Here is a 25,878-nt window from a genome sequence, read left to right on the forward strand (position 1 = left end):
ATGGAGCTGAGGGGTTTGCAGCCCCTTGGGACTAACAACAATATGAACTAACTAGTACCCTCAGAGCTTCTAGGGTCTCAACCAACAACCAAGGATTGCGCATGGAGGGGTCTGATTGTTCTGGCAGCATGTGTATAGTAGAGGATTGCAAATTAGATCATCAATAGGAGGAGACGACCTCAGCCCTGTGAAGGTTCTGTGCCCCAGTGTAGGGAATGCCAGGGCCAGAAAGTGGGAGAGGGCGGGGTGGCAGGCATGGGGAGGGGGGAGGCAACAGGGGTTTGTTTTTGTTGTTTTTGCTTGTTTCTTTTTCTTTTTTTTTTTTTTTTTGGAGGGGAAACTGAGAAAGGAGAAATTTACATGTAAATAAAGAAAATATCTAATAAAAAACATTACTCTCTGTCAAACTTAATTCAAGTGTCTGGAGTGTAAGTGGTGAAGAGAGATTCCATTTTTGAATTTCCTTCATCTCCCTTTAAATTTTGAGAGGTTTCATATTACCATGACAATGGTACACACCATGGCATATTCATAATTTGCCATCTAAAGATAATCACATGACCTGTCATCTTCTTGGGACTACAGTTGTCAAAGCAAATGTCCCATTATCTGTGTGATATTTGGGAGTCTGTTGAGTCTGAAGGTAGTGTATTTCTTCCTACCTGAGAGTTAAGGCAATAGAAGAGTCAACAGTTTTATTTGAAAGATGTGATGTAGTGGACCATTCTGGGTCTTCCAGCTGTAGGTGTGTCTATTGGTAGGTTCTTGTTTATACTGAAGCATAGAAGAGGAACAGGATAAAGCCAAGGGTTATGTTTACCTAAATCTGTGTTCTCCTCTTCTTCGAAAGTGTCAGTCAAATATCAGATCCATGTGGTGAGGGCAATGGTGGAGAAGAGGCCAGCAGTGATTTCCTATGAAAGCAAACAAAGCACTATTCACTTTCCTGCAGCTCATTTTCTTGCTTCTCCTCTTCAGTCCCCTTCTGTTTCCCCAGACATTCTGCTTTCCCTTTCACAACACACACACACACACACACACACACACACACACACACACACAATTATATGGATCTGTGTAAGACCTAGGAGGCATAGATGAGAGAGAACATACAATATTTGTCTTCCTGAGAGTGGCTTACATACCATTATATATAGATATCCTTGTGTGTGTAGCACAAAACCATGTAAAATGAATGTACACACAAAATTATAAAAAGAATAAAACAAAGGAGAAAAGAATTACTAACTTTGGTTATCTGAATTTCATTTTCCCTATATTAGTAGTTAATGTTATTAAAAATTAGTATTTATACCATTTCCACCTCTCCAACTCTTTTAATGTCTCCCCTGTCAAAATGATAGTCTCTTTACACACACACACACACACACACACACACACACACACACACACACGCGCACACACACACACACACACCAAAAACAACCCATAATCTACCAAATCCATGTAGTTTTCTTTATTTTTGAGCACTTGAGATTGGTAACTTGTCATATCAATCGTTTTAGTTCAAATGTTTTGCACTCTAAGAGCAAAGACTTCACTCAAACTTTAGTTGAAAATGACTTTCTTGTGTCTGTCATACATTCTTTTTTTATTATTTTTAAATTTATTCTTCTCTCATTTATGACATCCAACTGCTGCTTCCTCTCCCTCCTCTTCTCTCAGTATATATATATATATATATATATATATATATATATATATATATATGAATCATTGTTATGATTTATATATGCTTGGCCCAGGGGGTGGCACTATTATGTGTAGCCCTGTTGGAGTACACGTGACATTTTTGGAGTAGGTGTAGGTGTGTCACTATGAGTGGGGGCTTTAAGACCCTCATCCTAGCTGCCTGGAAGCCAGTATTCTGCTAGTAGTCTTCAGATGAAGATGTAGAACTCCTCTTGCACCATGTCTACCTGGATGCTGCCATGCTCTCACCTTAATGATAATGGACTGAACCTCTGAAATTGTAAGCCAGTCCCTTTAAATGTTGTCCTTATAAGAGTTGCCTTGGTCATGGTGTCTGTTCACAGCAGTAAAACCCTAACATATATATATATATATATATATGTATATGTATATGTATATATATGTAGGTATTATATATATATTGAGGAAAACAGTCACAGCAGCAGGCAAAAGAGTCAGAGACAGGCTTGTTCCTTCTGAACAAAGTAAACTAAGATTGATTTAAAATGGTGTCTTATTTTGTTATCCTAACTTTAGAAGTTAAATTTTATGTTTTCTCATTCACTTGATATAACTTTATAGTGTTCAAGTACAATTTTGAGACCTAGTAAAAATATCTTTTGTGTCATGTTTTACAGTTTTGAAAGTGCATTTAAAATGATGTTTTTAGGCATTTCCAGACATTCTGTGAGATAGCCAGAGTCTCTTCATTTCACAGATGAGAGAACTGGATCTGACTTGCTCACTTAGGTCCTTAAAGTTCATGAAGAGAATAATTAGAGCCTGTAGGGTAGCCTCTCCATCATGCTGGTCCCCCATTCTTAGCTCTATTCTATGACTGCATAAGGATTTACACATTTGACTGCTAGAAATACACTTTTCCTTCTTGTCCATAGGAATCCTATGCCCTCCTTAACAAGTATGGACTTCTGGTAGCCAAGGAAGAGATGGACAAAGTGGACACTTTGCGCTATGCTTGGGAGAAGCTGCTGGCCCGGGCCAGTGATGTGCAGAATGAATTAGGCACTTTGCAACCCAGTTTCCGGAAAGAGCTGATCAGCACAGTGGAGGTGTTCCTCCAAGACTGCCAACAGTTTTACCTGGACTATGATTCGGTATGGCTCTGCCTTTCTCTCCATGAGAATTTAGGGGAGAACAGATGGAATATATCTGTTTTAAAATTGTATGTTAAATTCCATAAACCTTCATAGGAAGAGTACTCTTATATTTATATGGGCAAACATATTTCTCTTTTTAAATTCTTCCCCTTAAGAGTTAATTCAGAATATAATTTTTTCATGAAGTGAGCACTGAAAAGTTCAGAAGTTGTTCTGTTGCTCTCCAGGCTATAGTATGTCCCTGTATCAAACTAAAATAAAAATTAGAATGGTTTCTAAGTTTGTATAGAATGATAGTATTTACATATAAACATGATTCCCCTTTCTCCACAGCACACATTAATTCTTTAAGCTCTCAGCCTGTGTAGGTGCTGACCTTTGTACTGCAGACATGCATAGCGGTAGACAAGGCAAATGGAGCTGTGCTCCTCTGGTATCCACAATTTACTTATGTATATGGGCTTTAGTGCAAGAAATGTGGTGTAAATGTGTTGTGTGATGAGATCCATTTCTGGCCAATTATAACATGCAACAGAAAGGAAGCGTGTGTGGGGTCAGTTTTGAATCTATTAGGTGGTGGCATTTCTTCCTTTCTTTCTTTCTTTCTTTCTTTCTTTCTTTCTTTCTTTCTTTCTTTCTTTCTCTCTTCCTTTCTTTCTTTTTTATTAGATATTTTCTTTATTTACATGTAAATTTCTCCTTTCCCAGTTTCCCCTCCAAAAAACAAACAAAGAAACAAACAAAACCACCACCAACAAAAAAACCCTTGTTGCCTCCCCCCTCCCCATGCCTACCACCCACCCTCTCCCAGTTATTGGCCCCGGCATTCCCCTACACTGAGGCACAGAACCTTCACAGGGCCAAGGTCCTCTCCTCCTATTGATGATTGAATTTGCAATCCTCTACTATACACGTGCTGCCAGAACAATCAGACCCACCATGCAGAGTCCTTGGTTGGTGGGTGAGACCCTGGGAGCTTTGAGGGTACTAGTTAGTTCATATTGTTGTTCGTCCTAAGGGGCTGCAAACCCCTCAGCTCCATAGGTCCTTTCTCTAACTCCTTCATTGAGGACCCTGTACTCAGTTCAATGGATGGCTGTGAGCCTCTACATCTGTATTAGTCAGGTACTGTCAGAGCCTCTCAGGAGATAGCTATATTTATGCTGGCTTGTCCTTCCTGGGCATATACCCAAAAGATACTCCAACATGTAATAAGGACACATGCTCCACCATGTTCATAGCAGCCTTATTTATAATAGCCAGAACCTGGAAACAACCCAGATGTCCCTCAACAGAGGAGTGGATACAGAAATTGTGGTACATCTACACAATGGAGTACTACTTAGCTATTAAAAACAATAAATTTATGATATCCTTAGGGAAATGGATGGAACTGGAGAATATCATCCTGAGTGAGTAACCCAATCACAAAAGAACAAACACAGTATGCACTCTCTGATAAGTGGTTATTAGCCCAGAAGTTTGGAATACAGGAAGAACAGCCCACAAACCACAAGAAACTCAAGAAGAAGGAAGACTAAATGGTGGACATTTCATTCCTTCTTAAAAGGGGGAGCCAAATACCCACAGAAGGAGTTACAGAGATTAACTATGGAGCAGAGACTAAAGGTAGCATTTCAAACTAGAAAGCTCATAAAGGCGGGAGTCCATGGACTCAATTTGTGCCCAAGGCAACTTATTTGAGGTGTCAAAATTCAGGAACACTGAACTGGACTGTGTAGACTATGTTTCATTTTCCAGGTAGCTGTTAGAGTGGTAGAATCTGCAAGATAATTACAATAGTGCTTTATCTCAAAACCAGAACTGTAAGCTTTCCCCAGAAAAGCCATTGATTCTTCCTTGCCAGTATCATTTAGGAGGTAGACAATAAGTGGCTGAAAACTTTCAAGATTTCTTAACCAATGGGTACTGTGGTATGTCCTTGGCTTTCTAGACTAGAAACATCTTTCCAAGTAGATTACATTCAGAGGTCTTTTGGGAAATTAAAAATAAACAACAGCAACAATAACAACAAACACAACATCCAATCAAGTATATATCATGCATGGAAACTTTGATATCCCAGTATGTTGATCTCATGAGATTTGTGTATAGATGCTTCATCTTGTCTTACTGTGTTTAATCTGCATCAGAATGGTCCGATGGCAAGTGGATTGAAGCCCCAGGAAGCCAGCGACAGGCTGATTATATTCCAGGTAAACCTTTTCATTCCTCTGAACTTCCTAAGCAATGACTGTCTTTCTTTGTGTGTAGTACATGTAAAGGGTAAGACTTCTATTGTATGACTGAGGATGTACTTACATTGAAAAATCTAAGTTAACTGTTGTCATAATTAGAGGTATTTTCAGTACTTACTACTGTACTTATGTGTGCCCTTGGCTTGTGCATTCTTGCTTATTTGCCAACATGTTAGCCCATGTGTAAATCATTCTGATGAAGTTCCCTTATGCTTTTTATCAGAATCAATTTGATAACATATACCGTAAATACATCACCTACACTGGAGGAGAGGAACTTTTTGGTTTGCCAGTTACACAGTATCCTCAGCTTCTCGAGATAAAGAAGCAGCTAAATCTTCTACAGAAAATATATAGCCTATACAACAGTGTCATAGAGACTGTGAATAGCTATCAAGACACCCTTTGGTCAGAAGTGAATATCGAAAAAATCAACAATGAACTCTTAGAATTTCAAAACAGGTAAGAAAGCAAAGTTTTGCATTCCCAGAGATTTTGAATTCTTGATTTAATATCCATGCTGGGGTGGGGGGAGACAGCATTTTTTCTGTGTGTGAGAGATGGGGGCCAGCGGTCCATGTCAGTGTCTTCCTCTCTAATTACCCATCTTTCTGTGAGGCAGAGGTTCTCACTGAACATGGAGCTCACTAGTTGGCTATGATTGGCCAATGAGTCTCTGATCTTCCTGTCTCCACCTCCCTAGTTCTGGGATTACAGACATTGACCACCATGACCAGCTTTTTATGTGGGTGCTGCGGATTGAACTCAGGACCTCATGCTTGCAAGGATTTTACCTCCGAGCCTTCTTATCAGTCCATAGGGCATACGTGTGTGATAGGCTTTCAAGTTTTCTTGTCATCACAGGTGTTTCAGAAATGTGCCTGGCATGTCTGTCTTCTTGTGCCTTCCTCTGACTTCTGTCACTGTTATAACATCCTTGTGAAATACTCCTTTGTTGTTTTTCCCTGTGTGTGTACTTTGAAAGAATTACCTTCTTCAAAGCTGGTCAAGTGTGATGGTGGCCTTTTATGTAGTTGGAAGAAAGATGATTTTGTTTGTATTACACTTAAAATTATTTGAATTTTATGTTAGGTAGTTTCCTGAAATAAAAGCATAGGTCAACATTTTTTTCCCTAGCATGTTTTAAACAGCTGAGCCCAAGGAAAGTGGAGGGCCATTGGCTGTGTGTGAGTCAACAACTGGAAACTTTATGTTGTGCTGTGTTTGGAATCCTCTTAGTTTCATGGTCATAAAGTTGAAATGATTTGAAAGAAGATTCTTATCTTTTGAAAATAAAACCTCTATTTAGACAAGTGTCATGAAAGATTGAAAAAAAAATCTCTGATTTAGAGAAAGATTTTTCCATAAAATGGTTATTTTAATATAAACTTATCAGCCATAAAATCTGAAAGTGAGATAGTATTTGAGGAGATAATTATAGATGATAATGTCTGGGTTTTGAATAATTCAGTGGTCTTCCCCATTGGTTTCCCTCGCAGGTGTCGGAAGCTGCCCCGAGCCCTGAAAGATTGGCAGGCCTTTCTGGATCTGAAGAAGACCATTGATGACTTTAGCGAGTGCTGCCCACTGCTGGAATACATGGCCAGTAATGCCATGATGGAGAGACACTGGCAGAGGATTACTGCTCTCACTGGGCACAGTCTGGATGTGGGCAATGAGACCTTTAAGTTACGAAATATCATGGAGGCTCCTCTTCTGAAATACAAAGAGGAAATTGAGGTATCGTTGACAGGGAGTAGAACAATGCATTCCTGTCACCCAGCCACAAACTCCTTCTTTAGTGAATTCTACTGTGGAAAGGGTCTATGTTGGAAATATAGAGATGAATTCTTGCTTTTTTAGATTGTGTATAATAATGCAGTTATTTATACAAATGAAGGGACAGCTATAAGTGGTAACAAATTGCCCTGGAAGGAAAGTATGCTGCTTGTCCCAGGAAAGCCTGTGACAAAGGACTTGTCTTATCTGGGTTCCAGTCTGTCTGGGTGAAAGGAATATAGTAATTGTATTCTGGAGATGAGAGGTTGTGAATGTGCAAATAAAACCATTCCAGGCAGGAAGAACATCATTTATGAAGTGTCTGAAGTGTGTTGAAAGAACCAGAGGATGGCACTGTGGCCATCTGGTATGCATGAGGAGAGAAAGGAACTGTTGAGGCCAGCAAAGTAGAGTGTGCGTTGAGCATGTCATTAGTTTCGGTATCCAGAGCAATGTAGAGCCACCTGGGAGCTGTGTCTTCATTGGGGATGAGATCGCATTGCATTCTATAAAGATCAACCTGATAGTGGTATGCAGAAAGATGAGGATAAGAAGAGAATGATGGGAAAATATACTTAGAGATTGTGATAGATTAGGGAAGAGGGAATCATTTGTTGACAGAGAGTAGAGGTCATGAAGCTGTAGAGTTAAGAAACGATCTCTGGGGCTGCAAATCCTTCAGCTCCTTGGGTCCTTTCTCTAGCTCCTTCATTGGGGACCCTGTACTCAGTCCAATGGATGGCTGTGAGCCTCTACTTCTGTATTAGTCAGGTACTGTCAGAGCCACTCAGGAGACAGCTATATCAGGCTCCTGTCATCCAGCACTTGCTGGCATCCACAATAGTGTCTGGATTTGATGACTGAAAACAGGAAGGATTCCCAGGTGGAGCAGTCTCTGGATTGTCCTTCCTTCAGTCTCTGCTCCATAGTTAGTCCCTATAACTCCTTCCATGGATATTTTGTTCCCCCTTTTAAGAGGGAACAAAGTATCTACACTTTGGTCTTCTTGAGTTTCTTGTGGTTTGTGGATTGTACTTTGTGTATTCTGATCTTCTGGGCTAATATCCACTTATCAGAGAGTGCATATCATGTGTGTTCTTTTGTGATTAGGTTACCTCACTCAGGATGATATTCTCCAGATCCAGCCATTTCCCCAAGAATTTCATAAATTCATTATTTTTAATAGCTGAGTAGTACTCCATTGTGAACTACCAACTACCCTCAGAGTTCCCAGGGACTAAACCACCAACCAAAGAGTACACATGGTGGGACTAATGGCTCCAGCAGCATATGTATAACAGAGGATGGCCAAGTAGGTCATCAGTGGGAGGAGAGGCCCTTGGTCATGTGAAGGTTCTATGCCCCAGTGTAGGAGAATACCAGGGCCAGGAAGCTGGAGAGGGTGGGTTGGTGACCAGAGCGAGGGGGGAGGGAACAGGGGTTTGTTTTTGCTTTTTGTTTATTTTCTTTTCCTTTTCTTTTCTTTCTTTCTTTCTTTCTTTTTTTTTTTTGAGGGGAACCTGGGAAAGGAAATATTGTATGACATGTAAAGAAAGAAAACATCTAATAAAACAATAAAAAAAAAGAATAGATCTATGACATTTTTAGGGAGTAAAACTAGAGAGAATTTGTTGAAGGAGGGGCATGGTGGGAAAGGTGGGACAGGGTAGTAAGGGTGGGAAAACAACAACAAAAAAACCCCCTCTAGCTTCCTTTCTGAGAGCTCTGCATGGATCAGAGGGATACATATGTATCACAGAGACCAACAATGAATGTTGTAAGAAGTCAGATTGGGTGATGGGCCCAAAGATTGAGCTTGAACTTGGGCAGAGTCATGGGTTGTGCTTGTTGTTTTGTTGAAACATTTGCATTACTAAATGAGGAGGCAAATATATATGGGTCCCCCCTGGAGACATGAAGGCTACTGAATACCTGGACAGCAATGAAGTCACCCAGAAAATGAACACTGTGAGAGGAAATGAGGGTAAAGGTGGGGTTCAGCCAGGGGTCCAGGAGAAGACGCTGGTGATGGAGACTGTGACTGGACAGCCGGAAGAACTCAGATTTCTGCTGACTCTCTCCTCTCACACCGACCTGAGAGGGAAATCAGGACAGTGAATCTTGAGCCTGTTATATTGTAAAATGTAAAATGATATTCAACCTTTTTTGTTACTTCTTTTTCTGACATGAATGGAAAATTTTAGAAATTAAGGTTCTACTTAGACCTGTCTTTATCTTCCTCTCCTTCTATTTGTATTTATTTAGACATTCAAATCATTCATGACATTCCATTTGATATTTGCAAACACAGACTCTTTAAGTGCATATGAAATGAACAAGAGGAGCTCTTGTGGACTTAGACTCCCACTAAGATACAACTTTCCTGGGCTAACCAAGAGCTTACTCTGTTGATAGGACATTTGCATCAGTGCCGTGAAGGAGCGAGACATTGAGCAAAAGCTGAAGCAAGTGATCAATGAGTGGGACAACAAAACGTTAACATTCAGCAGCTTTAAGACCCGTGGAGAACTCCTCCTGAGAGGAGACAGTACCTCAGAAGTCATCACCAGCATGGAGGACAGCTTGATGCTGCTGGGCTCTCTCCTGAGCAACAGGTAGGAAAACCATTTCCCTCCTTTTCAAGCTCCACAGTGGCAGTAGTTTTATGGCATCTCTCTGTTTATGGGATGTGTCTGAGGCATCAGTTGGACAGAATGGCACCTGCAGGTAGCCCCTTGGATTGCTCTGAGCATGCCGTCTTTGCTGCTGCTGACACACAGACCCTCTGCAGAACTGACAGGGCAACACGTTGCAGATTGCAGGTATGACTCTGAGTTCTAGAATCATCCGGCTTGACAACCCTTCTGTTCTCACACTGATGATCTAGAAGCCCTTAGCTGGGTGCATACCTTACTGATGATCATGCCAGCATGTACTGTGCAGCAGCCAGAAACCAGTCTGATACCTCGGTTTGACCATTTGATTGTAGCTACAGTGCAATGTTAACACAAAAACCATAGTCTCATACTTCCTAATGAACTTACTTCTCCATACTCTTCCTCAAGTAATTTATTATACACTAGAATCTCGAAGATATGATGGTTGTGTGGCTATCACTGAGATAAGAATATATTGTGCCACTCTGGGTTTAAAACTTCATCCCATGTCTATGCCTAATAATAGCTTTTTTTGAGACAGAATATTGTTGTGTAGTCCAGGATGGCCTTGAACTCATGATGCTTCTCCTTCTGCCTCCTGAACACTGTAATTCCAGGCACTTACTATTTGTAAATCAATAATTTAAATGTAGGAAATACTATCTACTTAACATTATTTAAATAAAATTCCTGTCATTTTTCATTTATTTGTCACATCTGAGTAAATGATACAGGCTACAGAATTTAGTCTTCACACCCTTGGTAGTGTTGAGTTTGGGCTGTTTAGCACTTGGTAAGTCTCTAAGAAACTTGGATATCATACACTAATTGGAGAGTGTGAAGGTTAGGTTGTTTGATTGACAGCACAACTCGAGAGACAGGAAAAGCATAAATATCAAGTACAATGATTTATATTAGGGATGCAGGAGGTTTTTTGTTGTTGTTGTTGTTTTTTTTTAAACCAATGACATCTACCCTGCAGAGTTGTGTGAGAAACATTTATTCAATTATGTGTTTATTGACTGCTTGTTCTAGGCCTTGTATCTGTATATTATGGATTCAGCAATAGTATAAAGTTTAGCATACATGTATGCACATGCAGGAATGGCTGGGCCAAAGGAGGGTAGCAAATTAGGAAGAGACATGGGAAAATCAGGTTAAAGAGGCCCAGATATTATGATAACTGAAACTTATATTAGTTATTCAGTGTCTACCAATAATCTTGGAAGTGCCACTAGTGAATGAGAGCTTATACCTCCTGTGGAATAGGGCACAAAAATTCAGCAGAAAAAAAATCATATGATTCAGGAAATCACAGCAATTCTCTGGAATCTGGATGGAGTTGTCTCGTATCTGATTTCTTTAGTTTATCTGTCTCTTGTAGCTATCCATGTTTTGGATTCAAGTTGTAAAGCTAAACTGAGAGCATTCAATAGGATCCTGTTTACTTTCCTAGCAGGCAGCATTGTAAACATTAAAAATACAAGTTAAAAACTGTCTTTTTATTTTGACAACATAATCAAAATAAGTGTTCCTTATTTTAGGTACAATATGCCATTCAAAGCCCAGATTCAAAAATGGGTGCAGTGCCTTTCCAACTCAACAGACATCATTGAGAACTGGATGACCGTTCAAAACTTGTGGATTTATCTAGAAGCTGTCTTTGTGGGAGGAGACATTGCCAAGCAGCTGCCCAAGGTTCTGGAAGTTTCTTTATGATTTCATCAGGTTATTCAATTTGAGAAACATCTAAGAACTGAGAACTCCTTAATCTTCATTGAACCTTTGATTCTAGCAACTTAGCTTTCTTTTCCGATGCTGTTATTTTTTCAAAGGAAGTGGGGATTTATGGGAAAGACAAGGACAGTAATTACGGAGCGAGAATGCTGTGAACCTGTGATGTCTGATAGGAAACGGAGGATCAAAAAATCCAGAGCATGAAATTCTGTGTCATTGTGTGAGACTTCAGATAATTTGAAGGTGGAGTTTGGAACAGTGTAAATTTATGGGATAGTTATCTTGACAATTGTAGGATAATTTGTTCTTTTACTACTGACATTTAAAAATAATGCACACTATAGAATATATCTAATTATATCTGTGCTATAAAATTGAGGGTAGGAAACCTGCCAGAAAAGGCTTTCTCTCTGAGATGTTGAGTATATTTTTCTCATCAAATTGTAATTACCTCACTATGCACATATTGGGCATATTTTAAGATTTTAAAGACATTTTAAACTAAAGTTTAAAAAACTCTTATTTAACTACTTTGATTTGCTCATACAGTTAGGACATTTCACCTCATATCTGAATTGCAGAAGCATGACTATGTCCACTGTTATCACACAAAGGTCTTGAACTTTCTCCTTAGTTACTTCGGTGAGCTATAGTAAGCAGATCTGTTAACCATTTGCAAGGCAGAACATTTATCTTTTGGTCAGCAGGAAATGATTTTGTAAGGAGAAATTAAAGCTTTAAACCTGTGCTGACTAGGAAGAAAAGTTATGGGCCTAAGAATCCATCACAAACTGGCCACATAGGCCTGGGAAAGAGCAAACAAGTTGTTAGATATCATAAGAGCTGGCAGGTCAAGAAGACATAAAACTATAAACATAGAGGAAAACATGTCTAGGCAAATGAGGACATGTCCAAGGCCCAGGCCTGCAAAGACGTGCCTGGCAGACACTAAGTAATGGACCATCTGGTCCTCTCAGATATGGTTTAAGGTCAGATGCTCTGTTGACTCAGATTAACACCAACCTTAGGAATTTTCCACTCTGTTCTGCACGTAATAGTTAATATTTGAACTAGCCAATCATGTATGACCACACTGATCTCTTTGTTCCTTTTTCCTATAAAAACCTCTAACTTTCAAGCCTCGTGGTCGGCTCCATTATCTCCTGCATGAGATAACTGTGGTGCCGAACCAGGGCGTCCTGAAATTTAAAATATACCTCTTGTAATTACATCAAGATGTGGTCTCTTGTGATTCCTTGGGTGTACGTCCTCCCGAGATTTGAGTGGGGGTCTCCCCCAGGGGTCTTTCAATTTCATATGCTAAAAATTTAAATGTTCACTTATGCATTTTTGGTTTTTCTTTTTCACATGTCAGTGGAAACATTAATGTACAATTTTTCAGGTTTAAAGTGACATTTCTTTCTCTCGTGTTGGTAAGTCTAGGATTATTAGTGGCATAAAGGAACTGTTAAGGAAGTAAAGGAAAAATGATTATTTTAACAATACCAAAATAACATATGCATTTTCCATTTTCTCTTAAAAAGTCTATTTTTTGCAATATTATAGTAGAAATAATTTTGTGTTATTTTAAAAATATTGTTAATTTTTCAATTTTTTGAGAATTCATAAAATGTGGGTTGATCTCATTGATCATTCCTCCCCTAACTCCTCCCAGATCTGCTGACCCACTTTGTGTGCAACTTTTGTTCCATTTTTTTTTCTTCTTTCCAAATAACTCACTGAGTCCAATCTACTCTGTCTATATACTCACGGGTGTGGAGCCATCCAGGGGTGCATGGTGATCTATCAGAAACCACACCTTTGAAGAAGCTTGACTCTCCCTCCCGCAGAAGCCATCAACTTGTTCTCAGCGCCTTATTAGGGTGGGGGGGTCTCATGCCTCCCCATACTATAATGTTGGCTGACTTGATTATGTGCAGATTTTTTGTAGGCAACAATAGTTGCTGTGAGTTAGTAAATACTCTGGTCCTGTCATGTTCAGGAGACACAGTTTCATCCTAGGCTTTCAACCCCTGGTTCTTTACAGTCCTTATGAAATACTTCCTGAATCTTGTGGGAAAGGGCTGTGACCTAGATGTTCCTCCTGTGGCTGAGCACTCAATTAACACTTAGTCTCTGCACTCTTCTGACTAGGTATGCATTTCTCTGTGTGTGTTATTGTTTTTAAAGACTTGATATTTGCTTTCTAACATACAAGCAATCTAATCCTCTGCAGAACTCTTGAAAATAATAAGTTCACTCTACTTAGAGATCACCCATGAGAACAATTCAGAGATGTCTTTCTTCCCAAGTTGTCTTGTACAGACCTTTAGTTTTGCATTCAGTTTCTGTTTTACTTACCATAGTGGAAATGCCAGGGTTGAGCTACAAATTCTTATTCAAAAAGGGAGATGACATAATGAGAAAGACACAAGGAAGCTTTAAATAGACTGTGTGGACCTCAGACGTATACAGCTTAGATGTCTACCCTGGTTGGAATGATGGACTCAGCTGGAAACATGTAAGATGCTTCATCATTTAGACATACCATAGATGTGTCCAATGTGTCCTTTTTACAGGAAGCCAAGCGCTTTTCTAATATAGACAAGTCTTGGGTGAAGATCATGACGCGGGCACATGAGATACCAAATGTGGTTCAGTGTTGTGTTGGAGATGAGACCATGGGGCAGCTGCTACCACACTTACTGGACCAGTTGGAAATCTGCCAGAAGTCACTCACAGGGTGAGTTCAGCTGTTCCTTTTAAGCTCTCAGAGCCATGGAGAGGTTAAAAAAGAGAACAGAAAGAGTAGGTGATAAAAGCCACATTTGTGCTGTTTGGCTTCCACATAAAACTTGCACAGATGAGGTTTGTCATTTGGAGCCTCACATGTAACACGCATCCTGCTGCTGGACAAAGGACTTCAGATATTAAAAGGTCCTATAAACATTCGTCTATAGTACCCATTTTGAAAATTATTGTACCTCCCTTCTGACATTTTTCTTGTTTATCTTCTTCTATATCTACAGATACAGAACTGAAATATTCCATTGTATTCATTACATATGAAATAGCATATATAGATAAACAGTCAAGATTATAGAGATATGAGTGTATGCAGTAGTATCTACCAGTGCATGGGTACGCATAGACTTGCATGTAGACTTTGAAAATTCAAAGACTCATAATATTTTCCCTTGCTTTTCTGTTACTGGTTTTAAATCTAATCTAAATGGTAATAATCTAAAGCCAGGAATGATCACACACACACACACACACACACACACACACACACACACACACACACGAGCGTGCACATCCAACACAAATCAACAGCAAAAACTAAAAGCAAAAACAACTCTCCAAGCAAACAAACAAAACACACACGTATACAAACCAAACCAAAGCAATGAAATCCAAACCAGACAACCAAACCAGGCCACCAGCAGCAGCAGCAGCCTCCACTGCCCCCCATCCCCCGCCACCACCACTACTGCCACCCCCTCAATAACAAGGAATCAGCAAGCAGTGACTCCAAGAAAAATCACAAACTAGAGACACAATGAAAGTGATTTTCTAAGTGTACATCAACACTCTCTGAACTTGAACAATGATGTGTCCTTGGCTGGCTCTGGGAGGCAGATGCCCTTTGCCTGTGTACTCTTCTCTGTGGCCTCATGACTGGTGCCAGTCAGAACCAGCTTGTGCTGAGCCCCCGAGGAACCAAGCCAGGCTGCTCTCACTGTCATAGGTGACAGTTAAGAATACTGGGCCTCAAGTGGAATTTTGAAATTACTTTAATGAAGTAATGAAAAGATGAATATCAAACTTGAACAAAAACTGTGGTTCCTTTATTTATCCTTGGTACTCAAAACCAGCTTTGAGACTGCTGTTTAGAAGTAATAAAGCTATTAGGAAAAGAGAGGATAATGCATTAGAGGGTGATACTGGAGCACCCTTCTCACAAGTGGATCTTAGTTAAGTGAAAGAGGTCCTACCTGGGAGGAATAGACTACTTAGATACATACTTAGGCATGGCTTTATAGGCTCTATTGTTTCCAGGAAAATATTTGCTTTTGTTTCTTTTCTGTTTATGTCCTTGAGTGGATGCTTTGGGGAAGTTCTATTGTATATTCTCTAGCCCACCATGGTTTAGTTCAAGCCTGAGCTGGTGTGCATGTGTGTGTTCATGTATGCACACATGCTTGTGAAAGCCAGAGAACAATTTAAGCTGTTTTTCTTTGGGTGCAGTTCACCTATTCCTTGACAATGTCTCTCATTGGCCTAATACTCAGCAAATAGGATAGGCTGGCTGGCCAGTGAGTCCCATGGATCTAGCCGCCTTTCCCTCCTTATCATTGGGATTGCAAGTGTATTCCATCATTACTGTATTTTTTTTGTTTTTTGTTTTGTTTTTTGTTTTTTCGAGACAGGATTTCTCTGTATAGCCCTGACTGTCCTACTACTCACTCTGTAGACCAGGCTGGCCTTGAGCTCAGAAATCTGCCTGCCTCTGCCTCCCAAGTGCTGGGATTAAAGGTGTGCGGTGCGCCACCACTGCCCAACATTACTGTATTTTTTTTTAAAGCATGAGTTTTGTGCATTTAACTCAGATCATAAGCATCATACCAATGAGCTATCTGTTCAGACCCAAACATGAGCTTTTTTATTTTTAATTTTAATTATATTTTATTTATTGTGATGATGATGATGATGATAAGTGATTGATGATAATGATGTGTGTCCCTGTGTTTGTGCACATAGTGAGCATATGCCATATTATACTTATTATGGATGCTAGAGGACAACTTTTGGGCATTATTTTTCTTCTACCATGTTGGTCCAGGGGATTGAACTCAGGTCATTTGTCTTGCATGAATAGCTCCTGAGAAGTTTAAATCTTGATACAAACCCAGAAGATTGGCTTTCTGAGCATCTGCCAAATGATGGGATGGGGATATTCCAAGGATTTTGGTATCCCTGGGAGCAGGAGCCCTGTCATGGAGCTTATTGATCCCTGGAGTTTGCTTCTGTTCCAGGGAAAGGTGTATTCACTTCTCTCCTAAGATGATGTGGAACTTTTTTGCAGTGCTGAGAAGCAAAGCAAATTCCAAATGATTCCCTAATCTTGCTCTCTATAAAGAAAACACATGATATGTTAGCTTAAGTAGTGTATGAAGTTAAACACTTATGAAAGAATAAATAATTTCTTCTACTTACCCTAAAAATACCCACCCTTTCTTTATTGGGATATGACCTGGTATTTGATAAAACATACCACAAACCAACACTGAAGCATTAATGTGGGAAAAGCAGATGGTGGCGAGGTCTTCTCTCCTCTTCCCATCCCAGGACTCAGCACCTGTGCTTACAGATAGATGGTGGCAAGGTCTTCCCTCCTCTTCCCATCCCAGGACTCAGCACCTGTGCTTACAGAGCTCTGTCCTTCCCTCTCTCCAGATACTTGGAGAAGAAACGGCTGTGCTTTCCTCGATTCTTCTTTGTCTCGGATCCTGCACTGCTGGAGATTCTGGGCCAGGCATCGGACTCCCACACCATCCAGGCCCATTTGCTGAACGTGTTTGACAACATTAAAACTGTCAAGTTCCATGACAAGGTCGGTCCAGATTTAATCGCTTCCAGTAATCTCTGTGTGTTAGAGTGTTAACCGTTGCTATCAAGTACTTCTGTGGTACTGTGTTTACAAAAGATTTACCTCCTTGTTATTAACTCTTGGCCAGTAATTAAAAGCAAACTCTAGGGTCCAAATTTATAGTCAGACTTCTGTGATTTATTAGTGTCCAAAATGTAGATTAAATATGATCAAGAATGTATTGTATAACACCAAGAAGCTGAGGCAGGAGGACTGCAAATTTGAGGCCCACCTGGATTATGCCATAAATTCAAAGCTAACCTGACTATACTAAAAGCCCTCATCTCAAAACACACAAGCAAGGAAAAAAAGCAATGTAAAACACCAACTTTGAAAAATATTTTATAACATTTATGGTTGTCCATATTAAGCATTCAGAAATCCAACAAGTTGAAGAAATCAATTGCTTATATGTAATGCCATGATTAAACAGAATTGCCTCATGGATTTGATTATTTTTGTCATGCTTCAGAAGTTTTTGGTGTCTCTTAAATTATTTTTCTTTTATACTCCTACTTTGTTTATGGTATCAATGAGTTGTGTATGTTATCCAATTTGATGGAGAGTGCATTTGCATAGATTTCAGAAGGCACTGTTCAGTCCATCCTTGTAGCCAAAATTCCTAGGAAAATCACCTTTCCCTTTTGACATTGTGTTCAGTCCTCTGGTGCCTTGTAACAATTCAGTAATATTCATGTATTCACTCTATTAGCCAGATTAATTTATTGAGTAGCTATCGTGTGCCAGGTGTTTTCTTTAAGAATGGGAATATCCCAACCAGCCTCAGGGAACCCAGGCTCTGATGGAAAGACAGATGGAGTGCGAGACCTATTCCATGGTAAGCATTTAGAAGCCAGCCACTATGGTCAGGCACCTTGCCATTTGCCACAGTGAGGCTGGCTATGTTGTTCTCAAGGAGAATCGATCATTTTTCTAATTCAGAGATTCCAGTATGAAGTTGTTTATACATGTGAACCAAATAATTATTGTGTTTGTGTTAAGCACATGTTGTGTAAGAAAGCCTGCCAAGGAGACCAGATGTGGGTTTGGGTTTAAGAAATTAGGAAGAATCTTTGCATGAGTAAACTCATCTTGATTGATGCTTTGAGGAAGAGTGGACCATTAACCAAGTAGGCAAAGGAGGGGAGTGCAGTTTGCTCAGAAAGAAGTATGTGTGAGAACTCAGAGGTATGTGCAGCCCAGATTGGAACTGTGAATGTGTGGACTAGCGCCAAGGTTTCCATGGCTTAGAACAAATGCTTCTACCTCTCTCTCTCTCTCTCTCTCTCTCTCTCTCTCTCTCTCTCTCTCTCTCTCTCTCTCTCTCTCAATTCTGGAGGCTCAAAGGCAGAAATTAGATGATGGCTGAGTTGATTGTCTATTAGGAAACTGTACTGGCTGTTTTTGTGTACTGTACTGACACAAGCTAGAGTTATCACAAAGAAAGGAGTCTTCCTTGAGGAAATGCCTCCATGAGATCCAACTGTAAGGCATTTTCTCAATTAGTGATCAAGAGTGGGAGGGCCATCAAGTGTGAGTGGTGCCATCCCTGAGCTGGTAGTCTTGGGTTCTATAAGAAACAAGCTGAGCAAGCCAGTAAGTAATATCCCTCCATGACCTCTGCATGAGCTCCTGCTTCCTGACCTGCTTGACTTCCAGTCCTGACTTCCTTTGGTGATGAACATGAATGTGGAAATGTAAGCTGAATAAATCCTTTCCTCGCCAACCTGCTTCTTGGTCATAATATTTGTGCAGGAATAGAAACCCTGACTAAGACAGAGACCCTGAGAGAAAGCTTTGTTGATGCTTCTGCCATAGGTTTTCACAGCTTGTAACAGCTCTTGGTGCTCTGGCAGCACACAGCATGTTAATCTCTGCCCTTTGTGGGTCAAATCTACTCTTCCTGTAAAGTCGAAAGGCCAGTTCTTACCAGGAAGCCTAATCCATCATAACCACACCCTAATGTGGTGAGACATGCAGAGATTCATGTTTCCCCATAATTTCAAATCCATAGGCACGGGTGTTTGCAATTTTATGGTGCATGTCTATCAGTTTTTATTAAGGCCAGCACTGAAAGGGGTCTAAAGCACTGTTGCTTTTCTGGCAGTGGTTTGTCTTTGTTTATTTTTACCAACAACCCAACTCTTAAATTAAAAGAACTATATATGAAGAAGGAAGTCCTTCATAACATTTGGGGAAGTCTTTCTGCTGTAGTACTGGGATTTTGCCTTCAACAGAAAAGCTTTTCACAGTCTCAGGTTGAGGAGCAAGGGTTGTTTGTCTCCCAGTTTGTAGGAAAATGCCTGTTATCTTTAGCCTCTGTGTAACAGTCACTTCTGCAGATAATGCCGCCTTTGCTTTTTGTTGTTGTTTTGTTTCCACCTCAAAGTTGGTATATCCAGAAAATGTACAAAATCAGGTTCTGGTTTTGTGGGTTCTAAATTTTATAAAATTACAAATACCAAATGCAAGTGAGGAGACGGAAGCTTAAGAGGCCACTGGCCTCTTGGTAGAGCTCCCCATGTTGCCTGGAGGATTTGAGAATTTTTTTCTCTTCCATCAGCGTATTTGTATTAAGTATTCCTTCTAGAAATAAGTTCAGCCCTTTAGACTTCAGATGAGTCAGAATTGATTTAGGTTTCTCCTATAGATTCTAAAGCTAGCCTTTGGTTGCTGCTTTGAAATGACTTCATGTCCTGTTTTGCCCTCCGTTTTATGATTTGCACCTTAACTTGCAATGGGAAGAGTAACATTGACAAAGGGCACAGAGGAAAGGTGTTTCTTATTTTTATATGAACATAGCTATCTTTTTCATCTTCTAACACAGATCTATGATCGGATTCTGTCAGTTTCCTCTCGGGAGGGTGAAACAATTGAATTGGATAAGCCTGTGATGGCAGAGGGCAATGTGGAAGTCTGGCTTAATTCTCTGCTGGAGGAGTCTCGGTCCTCATTACATCTTGTGATTCGCCAGGCAGCTGCAAATATTCAAGAATCTGGTTTCCAGTTGATTGAATTTCTTTCTTCCTTCCCTGCTCAGGTCAGTAGATTCAAATTGGAAAGTTTTTATTTTTTTTATAAAACAGTCATTTTAAATCATAGATATTGCCTATATATGTTTCGTAAATGATGCAGTTTTATTCTGACCAAATATTAAGATTTTCGTAAGGACTTACCAAGTATGGATAAGCTTAAAGATTTCAACTGTTGGCTATTTGGTCATATATAATTGTATACTTAAATATGACTTGGGGTGACAGATACTTAACGTATTTTCTTTACTTAAAAAAGGTTTTCTCTTATGAAATCTCCTTATGTTGTAGTATACATAATACACATAGATCATAACCATGTACTCAGAGTACACGTAACTAGAAATTTTTTTTTTTTTTTTTTGATTTTTCGAGACAGGGTTTCTCTGTGTAGCCCTGGCTGTCCTGGAACTCACTCTGTAGACCAGGCTGGCCTCGAACTCAGAAATCCACCTGCCTCTGCCTCCCAAGTGCTGGGATTAAAGGCGTGCGCCACCACCGCCCGGCCAAAAATATTCTTTAGTATTAAAATACAGGAAACAACTTCTTTTAGTCCTGGTGGATAATTAAGATTTTATGGGTGTCTACTATATACAAAGACTGTGCCCATTTGAGTAAAGCCAACTTAATTTAATTCCCTATCAGGAAATGACTTAAAAAATCTATTAGGAGAGAAGTGTGAACTAAACATGTGTGACCTAAGATCCCAGGAGAGACATAGACCCCTTAGAGGGCTTCCCATACTAACCAATTAGATAAACAACATGAATGGAGTCTGGGGACTTTGAAACAAATCAAAGAAGTTGACTATCATCAAAGCCATTCATTTGTGCATTAACTATGGTGATCGATTATGCTGTGATTTCTCTATAAATTTTGAATTCCATGCAAGTTGTAACTATACTGTATACACTCTCAAAAAGCCTTTCTTTCTTTCTTCTTCTTTTTTTTTTTTGTTATTGTTTAAAACCTCTACAAGGTTGGATTATTAGGAATTCAAATGCTATGGACCCGGGACTCAGAAGAAGCTCTTCGAAATGCTAAGTTTGATAAGAAAATCATGCAGAAGACCAACCAGTCCTTCCTAGAGTTACTGAACCTGCTGATTGAGATTACCACGAAGGACCTGAGTTCCATGGAACGGGTTAAATATGAGACTCTGATTACTATTCATGTGCACCAAAGGGACATCTTTGACAACCTGGTAAATGCTTTATAAACGTTGTGTGTCATATACAGAAAAGGAAACTCTAGACGTTCATCTGTGTTCACCCACTGGATTGATTAGATTGAATTCATGAAAAGGTCAGATTCAGGCAGAGACTCACTGATCTCAGAGCACGCATGTCAAACTGTCTTTTCGGCCTTAAGCTGGAATTTCAGTCCTATTCCAATAATCTATAGCACATCACTGGGGTAACGAGGTATTACTTTCAAATTCTTGGTGGTTATTTTAGATGCTAAAATGTCATGCAGCATCCCCAAAAGATTTTCTCTGTCTTGTTTCCCTTGTATGTATTGGTCAAACATCACTGCTTTCTTGGGGGCAGATACAAACACATTTGCTTAATATAGCAGATACCATTCGGAGCAGGATGGCGGGGGAGAGGCATAGTTACAGTTATGGGATGTGGGAAAAGAACTTGAGGTTTGTCCTCTTCTATAGAATGTAATACTAGGTGAGAGGCAAGAAGCGCTTATGTACATAGTCTTCTGGATTGTGTCTCTGCCCCATCATGTGAGAAAAGATCACAAAAGATTGGTCCTGATGTGGTAGAATCAAAAGACTGCATTTTCAAACTGCTTTGTGCTAATCTTCTCACCTAATAGCTAAGCACACTGTTTGGCTCTTAGAGAAATAAAGGGCACAGGGTAATTTGAGACTTCTTATTTGTCCAAAAGAAATAATTGAAGTATCTTAAAGTTTTGGTAAAAATTTTAGACAAAACCATCACCAGGTACTAATCTGCCATTAAAATATTAGGATTTCTGGCCTATTGAAAATTCATAGGAGCTGGGCAGTGGCAGCGCATGCCTTTAATCCCAACACTTGGGAGACAGAAGCCGGGGGATTTCTGAGTTCTAGGTCAGCCTGGTCTACAGAGTGAGCTCCAGGACAGCCAGGGCTATATGGAGAAACCCTGCCTTGAAAAACAAAAAACAAAACAAAACAAACAAACAAAAATAGTACTCTTAATTTTTAGTGACATAACATGTAGGAAGATATAGTACAGGACAGGTATGGTTAAGGCGTCAATTACAAAACAAAACAAAACAAAACATGGGTGGTGGTGGTGGTGGTGGTGTACGCCTTTAATCCCAGCACTTGGGAGGCAAAGGCAGGTGAATTTCTGAGTTTGAGGCCAGCCTAGTCTACAGAATGAGTTCCAGGACATCCAGGGCTATACAGAGAAACCCTTTCTCGAAAAAAAAAATAAAAAACAAAACAAAACAAAACAAAAAAACTTTCTAAGGAAAAAAAAAAGAAAAAATTCATAGGAAAAAAAAAATGGCAAGGAACAAACCCCACAACCGAAAGACTTATCTTATTAAGAGATTATTTTTTTTGTAATGAGATTATTGTAGCTCTTTGTATTCTCATAGTTTGAATCTCACATTTCAGATAATTTGGAACTATGCACGAAGGGCTACAGTTATAGAGACGACTTTATTATTGAACTGTAACACCATTTGAGGGGCAGAGTTGGAGTGGCCTTAACTCCTCCCACTCTCCTTAACTCCTCCCACTCTTCTAGTGCCTCAGGTTTCTTTTTGGTTGATTGGGTCACCGTGACAAGAGGCTTACTGTCTCTTAGCCACTTGGGTTTACCCCTTCTCTACTTTGTGATCTGCGCAAATGTTAATATGTCTTAGGAAGAGACTCATCTCAGGTCTAACGCAGCACACCTTTGATTTTCAGTGTCACATGCACGTCAAGAGCCCTACGGACTTTGAGTGGCTGAAACAGTGCAGGTTTTATTTTAAGGAGGATTCTGACAAGACGATGATCCACATCACAGACGTGGCTTTCATATACCAGAATGAGTTTTTAGGCTGCACTGACAGACTTGTCATAACGCCGCTCACGGACAGGTGATGGGGGGATACTCTGGTTCCACAGCCATTTTCTCCTCCGCCCAGCATTCGGTCTCTGGGGTGGCTCGGGGGACTTTTTGCCAACAGCTCTTTTATAGCAAGGCCTTTGAAAGTTAGCGTTTCTGACTTTGCACCTGTGTCTTCACATGGGATTCAGGTTGGTGGTTGAAATAAACCTGGTTTCTCTTGCTTTCAGTCCTACAAAGGCAAAGTGGAAATGCCTCTGTGAACATCGAGTGGACAAGGAAGGAATTAATTAGTGTGTGCCCCTAGGTGTGAATCACAGTGGGCATCAAAGGTTACTTTATTAACTTCAGCACCTTTTGTTCTTCAGAGGAACAAATAAGGTGTTTTTATTTATTTTTTATTGGTTATCTTACTTATCCACATTTCAAATGTTATCCCCCTTCCCGGTTTCCCCTCTGCAACATCTCCCTTCCCCCTGCTTCTATGAGGATGCTCCCCTACCCACCCACCTCACCACCTGTCTTAGTCAGGGTTTCTATTCCTGCACAACATCATGACCAAGAAGCAAGTTGGGGAGGAAAGGGTTTATTCACCTTACACTTCCACATGGCTGTTCATCACCAAAGGAAGTCAGGACTGGAACTCAAGCAGGTCAGGAAGCAGGAGCTGATGCAGAGGCCATGGAGGGATATTACTTACTGGCTTGCTTCTTCTGGCTTGCTCAGCGTGCTCTCTTATAGAACCCAAGACTTCCAGCCCAGGGATGGCACCACCCACAAGGGGCAATTGAGAAAATGCCCCACAGCTGGATCTCATGGAGGCACTTCCCCAACTGAAACTCCTTCTCTGTGATAACTCCAGCCTGTGTCAAGTTGACACACAAAACCAGCCAGTACACCACCCTAACATTCTTCCATGCTGGGGCATCCCACCACCACAGGACCAAGGGCTTCACCTCTCATTGATGCCAGATAAGACCATTCTCTGCTACATATGCAACTGTAGCCATGTGTACTTCTTGGTTGGTGGCTTAGTCCCTAGGAGCTCTGGGGGGTGGTCTGGTTGGTTGATATTGTTGTTCTTCCCATGGGGTTGCAAATTCCTTCAGCTACTACAGTCTTTCCCCCAACTCCTCCATTGGGGACCTTATGCTCAGTCCAATGGTTGGCTGTGAACCTCTGCAACTATATTTGTCAGGCTCTGGCAGATCCTCTCAGGAGACCGCTATTTCAGGCTCCTGTCAGCAAATGCTTCCTGGCATAAGCAATAGTGTCTGGGTTTGGTGTCTGCATATGGGATGGATCCCTAGATGGGCAGTCTCTGGATGGCCTTTCCTTTAGTCTCTGCTCCACTATTTGTCCTTGAATTTCTTTTAGGCAGGAGGAATCCTGGGTTAATACTATTGAGATGGGTGGGTGGCCCTATCCCTCAACTGGGTGCTGTACCTAACCTCTGAATATGGCCTCTACAGGTTCTCCCTCCCCTTTGTTGGGTATGTCAGCTAATGTCATCCCTTCTGGTTCTTAGGAGCCTCTTGCTTTCCTGGCATCTGGGACTTTCTTGTGGCTACCTCTCCAGTTCCCCATCCCCACTGCTACACATCTCTGTTCAATTTCCTGACTGTGTATACTTCTTCCCCATCTCCTCCCACACCCCATCCTGCCTGCCCCCATTTTCCCTTTCCTTCCTCTCTCCTTCCCTCTCTCTACCTCCCTCGAATTTTTGTTCCCCCTTCTAAGTAGGACTGAGCCATTCACACTTTGGTCTTCCTTCTTCTTGAGCTTCATATGGTCTGTGAGTTGCATCGTGGGTATTTGGAGCTCTTAAAAGGCAGAAGAAAACTGTGGGAAGCACAATTGAAACTCAGAAGACTGGTGGGGGTGTGCAGGAGGATGTGGCCGTTGTCATTTCTCTTCCCTTTGCCTGTCACTTGCCATTTATGCTGGTTAATTACAACTGTCAACTTGAGTAGAGTAGGAGACACCCAGGTCATCCATCATTAACACCTTGAGTTGTCTTTAGGGCTCTTCCCACAGAGAGCTAACTAAGAACGGACTAGGGTCTGAGAATGAATTGTAAGTGGTAAAGAGTACCAGCTCCCTCCCTTCTCTGTCCTGACACAGTGAGATTCAGGATTTCATCTCTGAGAGCACCATCAGTGTCCACCTTCTGCTAGGTCATAGGAAGTACTGCACAATGCTGCCGCTTCTGTCTGGGAAAGCCTCCTGTTTCCCTCTATTTTCCGTTCCATTTCTGCGCTCTCTGTAACACCCTCCCCCTGCCTCCAAATACAATTTCTTTCCACTTTGCTTGTCTAAAATGTACTCTGTTCAGGCTTGTGTTAATTCTATACTATCACAAGAGATAACATAAGTTCAGCTGCTTAAATCATAGATCACACAAATCTATTATTTTAACCCTTTTGGAAATCTTAAGTGCTGCATTCCTTCATAGAGACACAAGGGGGCACCATTTCCCACCTTTGAGCAGAAGTCGTTCCAGCTTCCTGGAAGCTGCTTTGTCCCTTTCCCTGTGGTTTCTCCTTTCACCTGGAGAAGCACAAGCAGTGGGCTGAATTCATGTCCTGTTGTTCAGCAACCTTCTTCACCTGTCTTGTGTCTTTGATATGCTTTTCTGTCTTCTGCTTCCCCAGAACAGACTGAATCCAGGCAACCCGGGATAATCTGTCCACTCCAAGATCCTCACTGCTAATGTTTCTTCATGTGTATCCTATTGTTGCTTGCTGCTCCATTACACATCAGGGTTCTTGTCCAGCTGCACTGCATAGATCTCGCATGGCTCTGAAGAGCATCTAGATGCTAACACCAGGCCACACCCAGCCACAGTGCCTTCCCTGAGCTCCTGGCA

General features: G+C 40.7%; 1 protein-coding gene across 1 annotated transcript in view; it reads left to right on the forward strand.

Annotated features, from left to right (window-relative positions):
• The window catches only part of Dnah5 (dynein axonemal heavy chain 5), a 249,501-nt gene that overhangs the window by 83,022 nt on the left and 140,601 nt on the right, over nt 1-25,878 (forward strand). Inside the window, exons 25-35 of the mRNA XM_031360281.1 lie at nt 2,610-2,828; nt 4,985-5,047; nt 5,313-5,551; nt 6,589-6,829; nt 9,284-9,483; nt 11,070-11,223; nt 13,842-14,005; nt 16,723-16,879; nt 19,743-19,955; nt 20,927-21,151; nt 22,868-23,040. Coding sequence (XP_031216141.1) covers nt 2,610-2,828; nt 4,985-5,047; nt 5,313-5,551; nt 6,589-6,829; nt 9,284-9,483; nt 11,070-11,223; nt 13,842-14,005; nt 16,723-16,879; nt 19,743-19,955; nt 20,927-21,151; nt 22,868-23,040 — 2,048 coding nt within the window. The remainder of the gene's footprint in view (nt 1-2,609; nt 2,829-4,984; nt 5,048-5,312; nt 5,552-6,588; nt 6,830-9,283; nt 9,484-11,069; nt 11,224-13,841; nt 14,006-16,722; nt 16,880-19,742; nt 19,956-20,926; nt 21,152-22,867; nt 23,041-25,878) is intronic.

Source organism: Mastomys coucha, unplaced genomic scaffold (assembly GCF_008632895.1).
Source record: "Mastomys coucha isolate ucsf_1 unplaced genomic scaffold, UCSF_Mcou_1 pScaffold8, whole genome shotgun sequence".
Taxonomy (NCBI): Eukaryota; Metazoa; Chordata; class Mammalia; order Rodentia; family Muridae; genus Mastomys; species Mastomys coucha.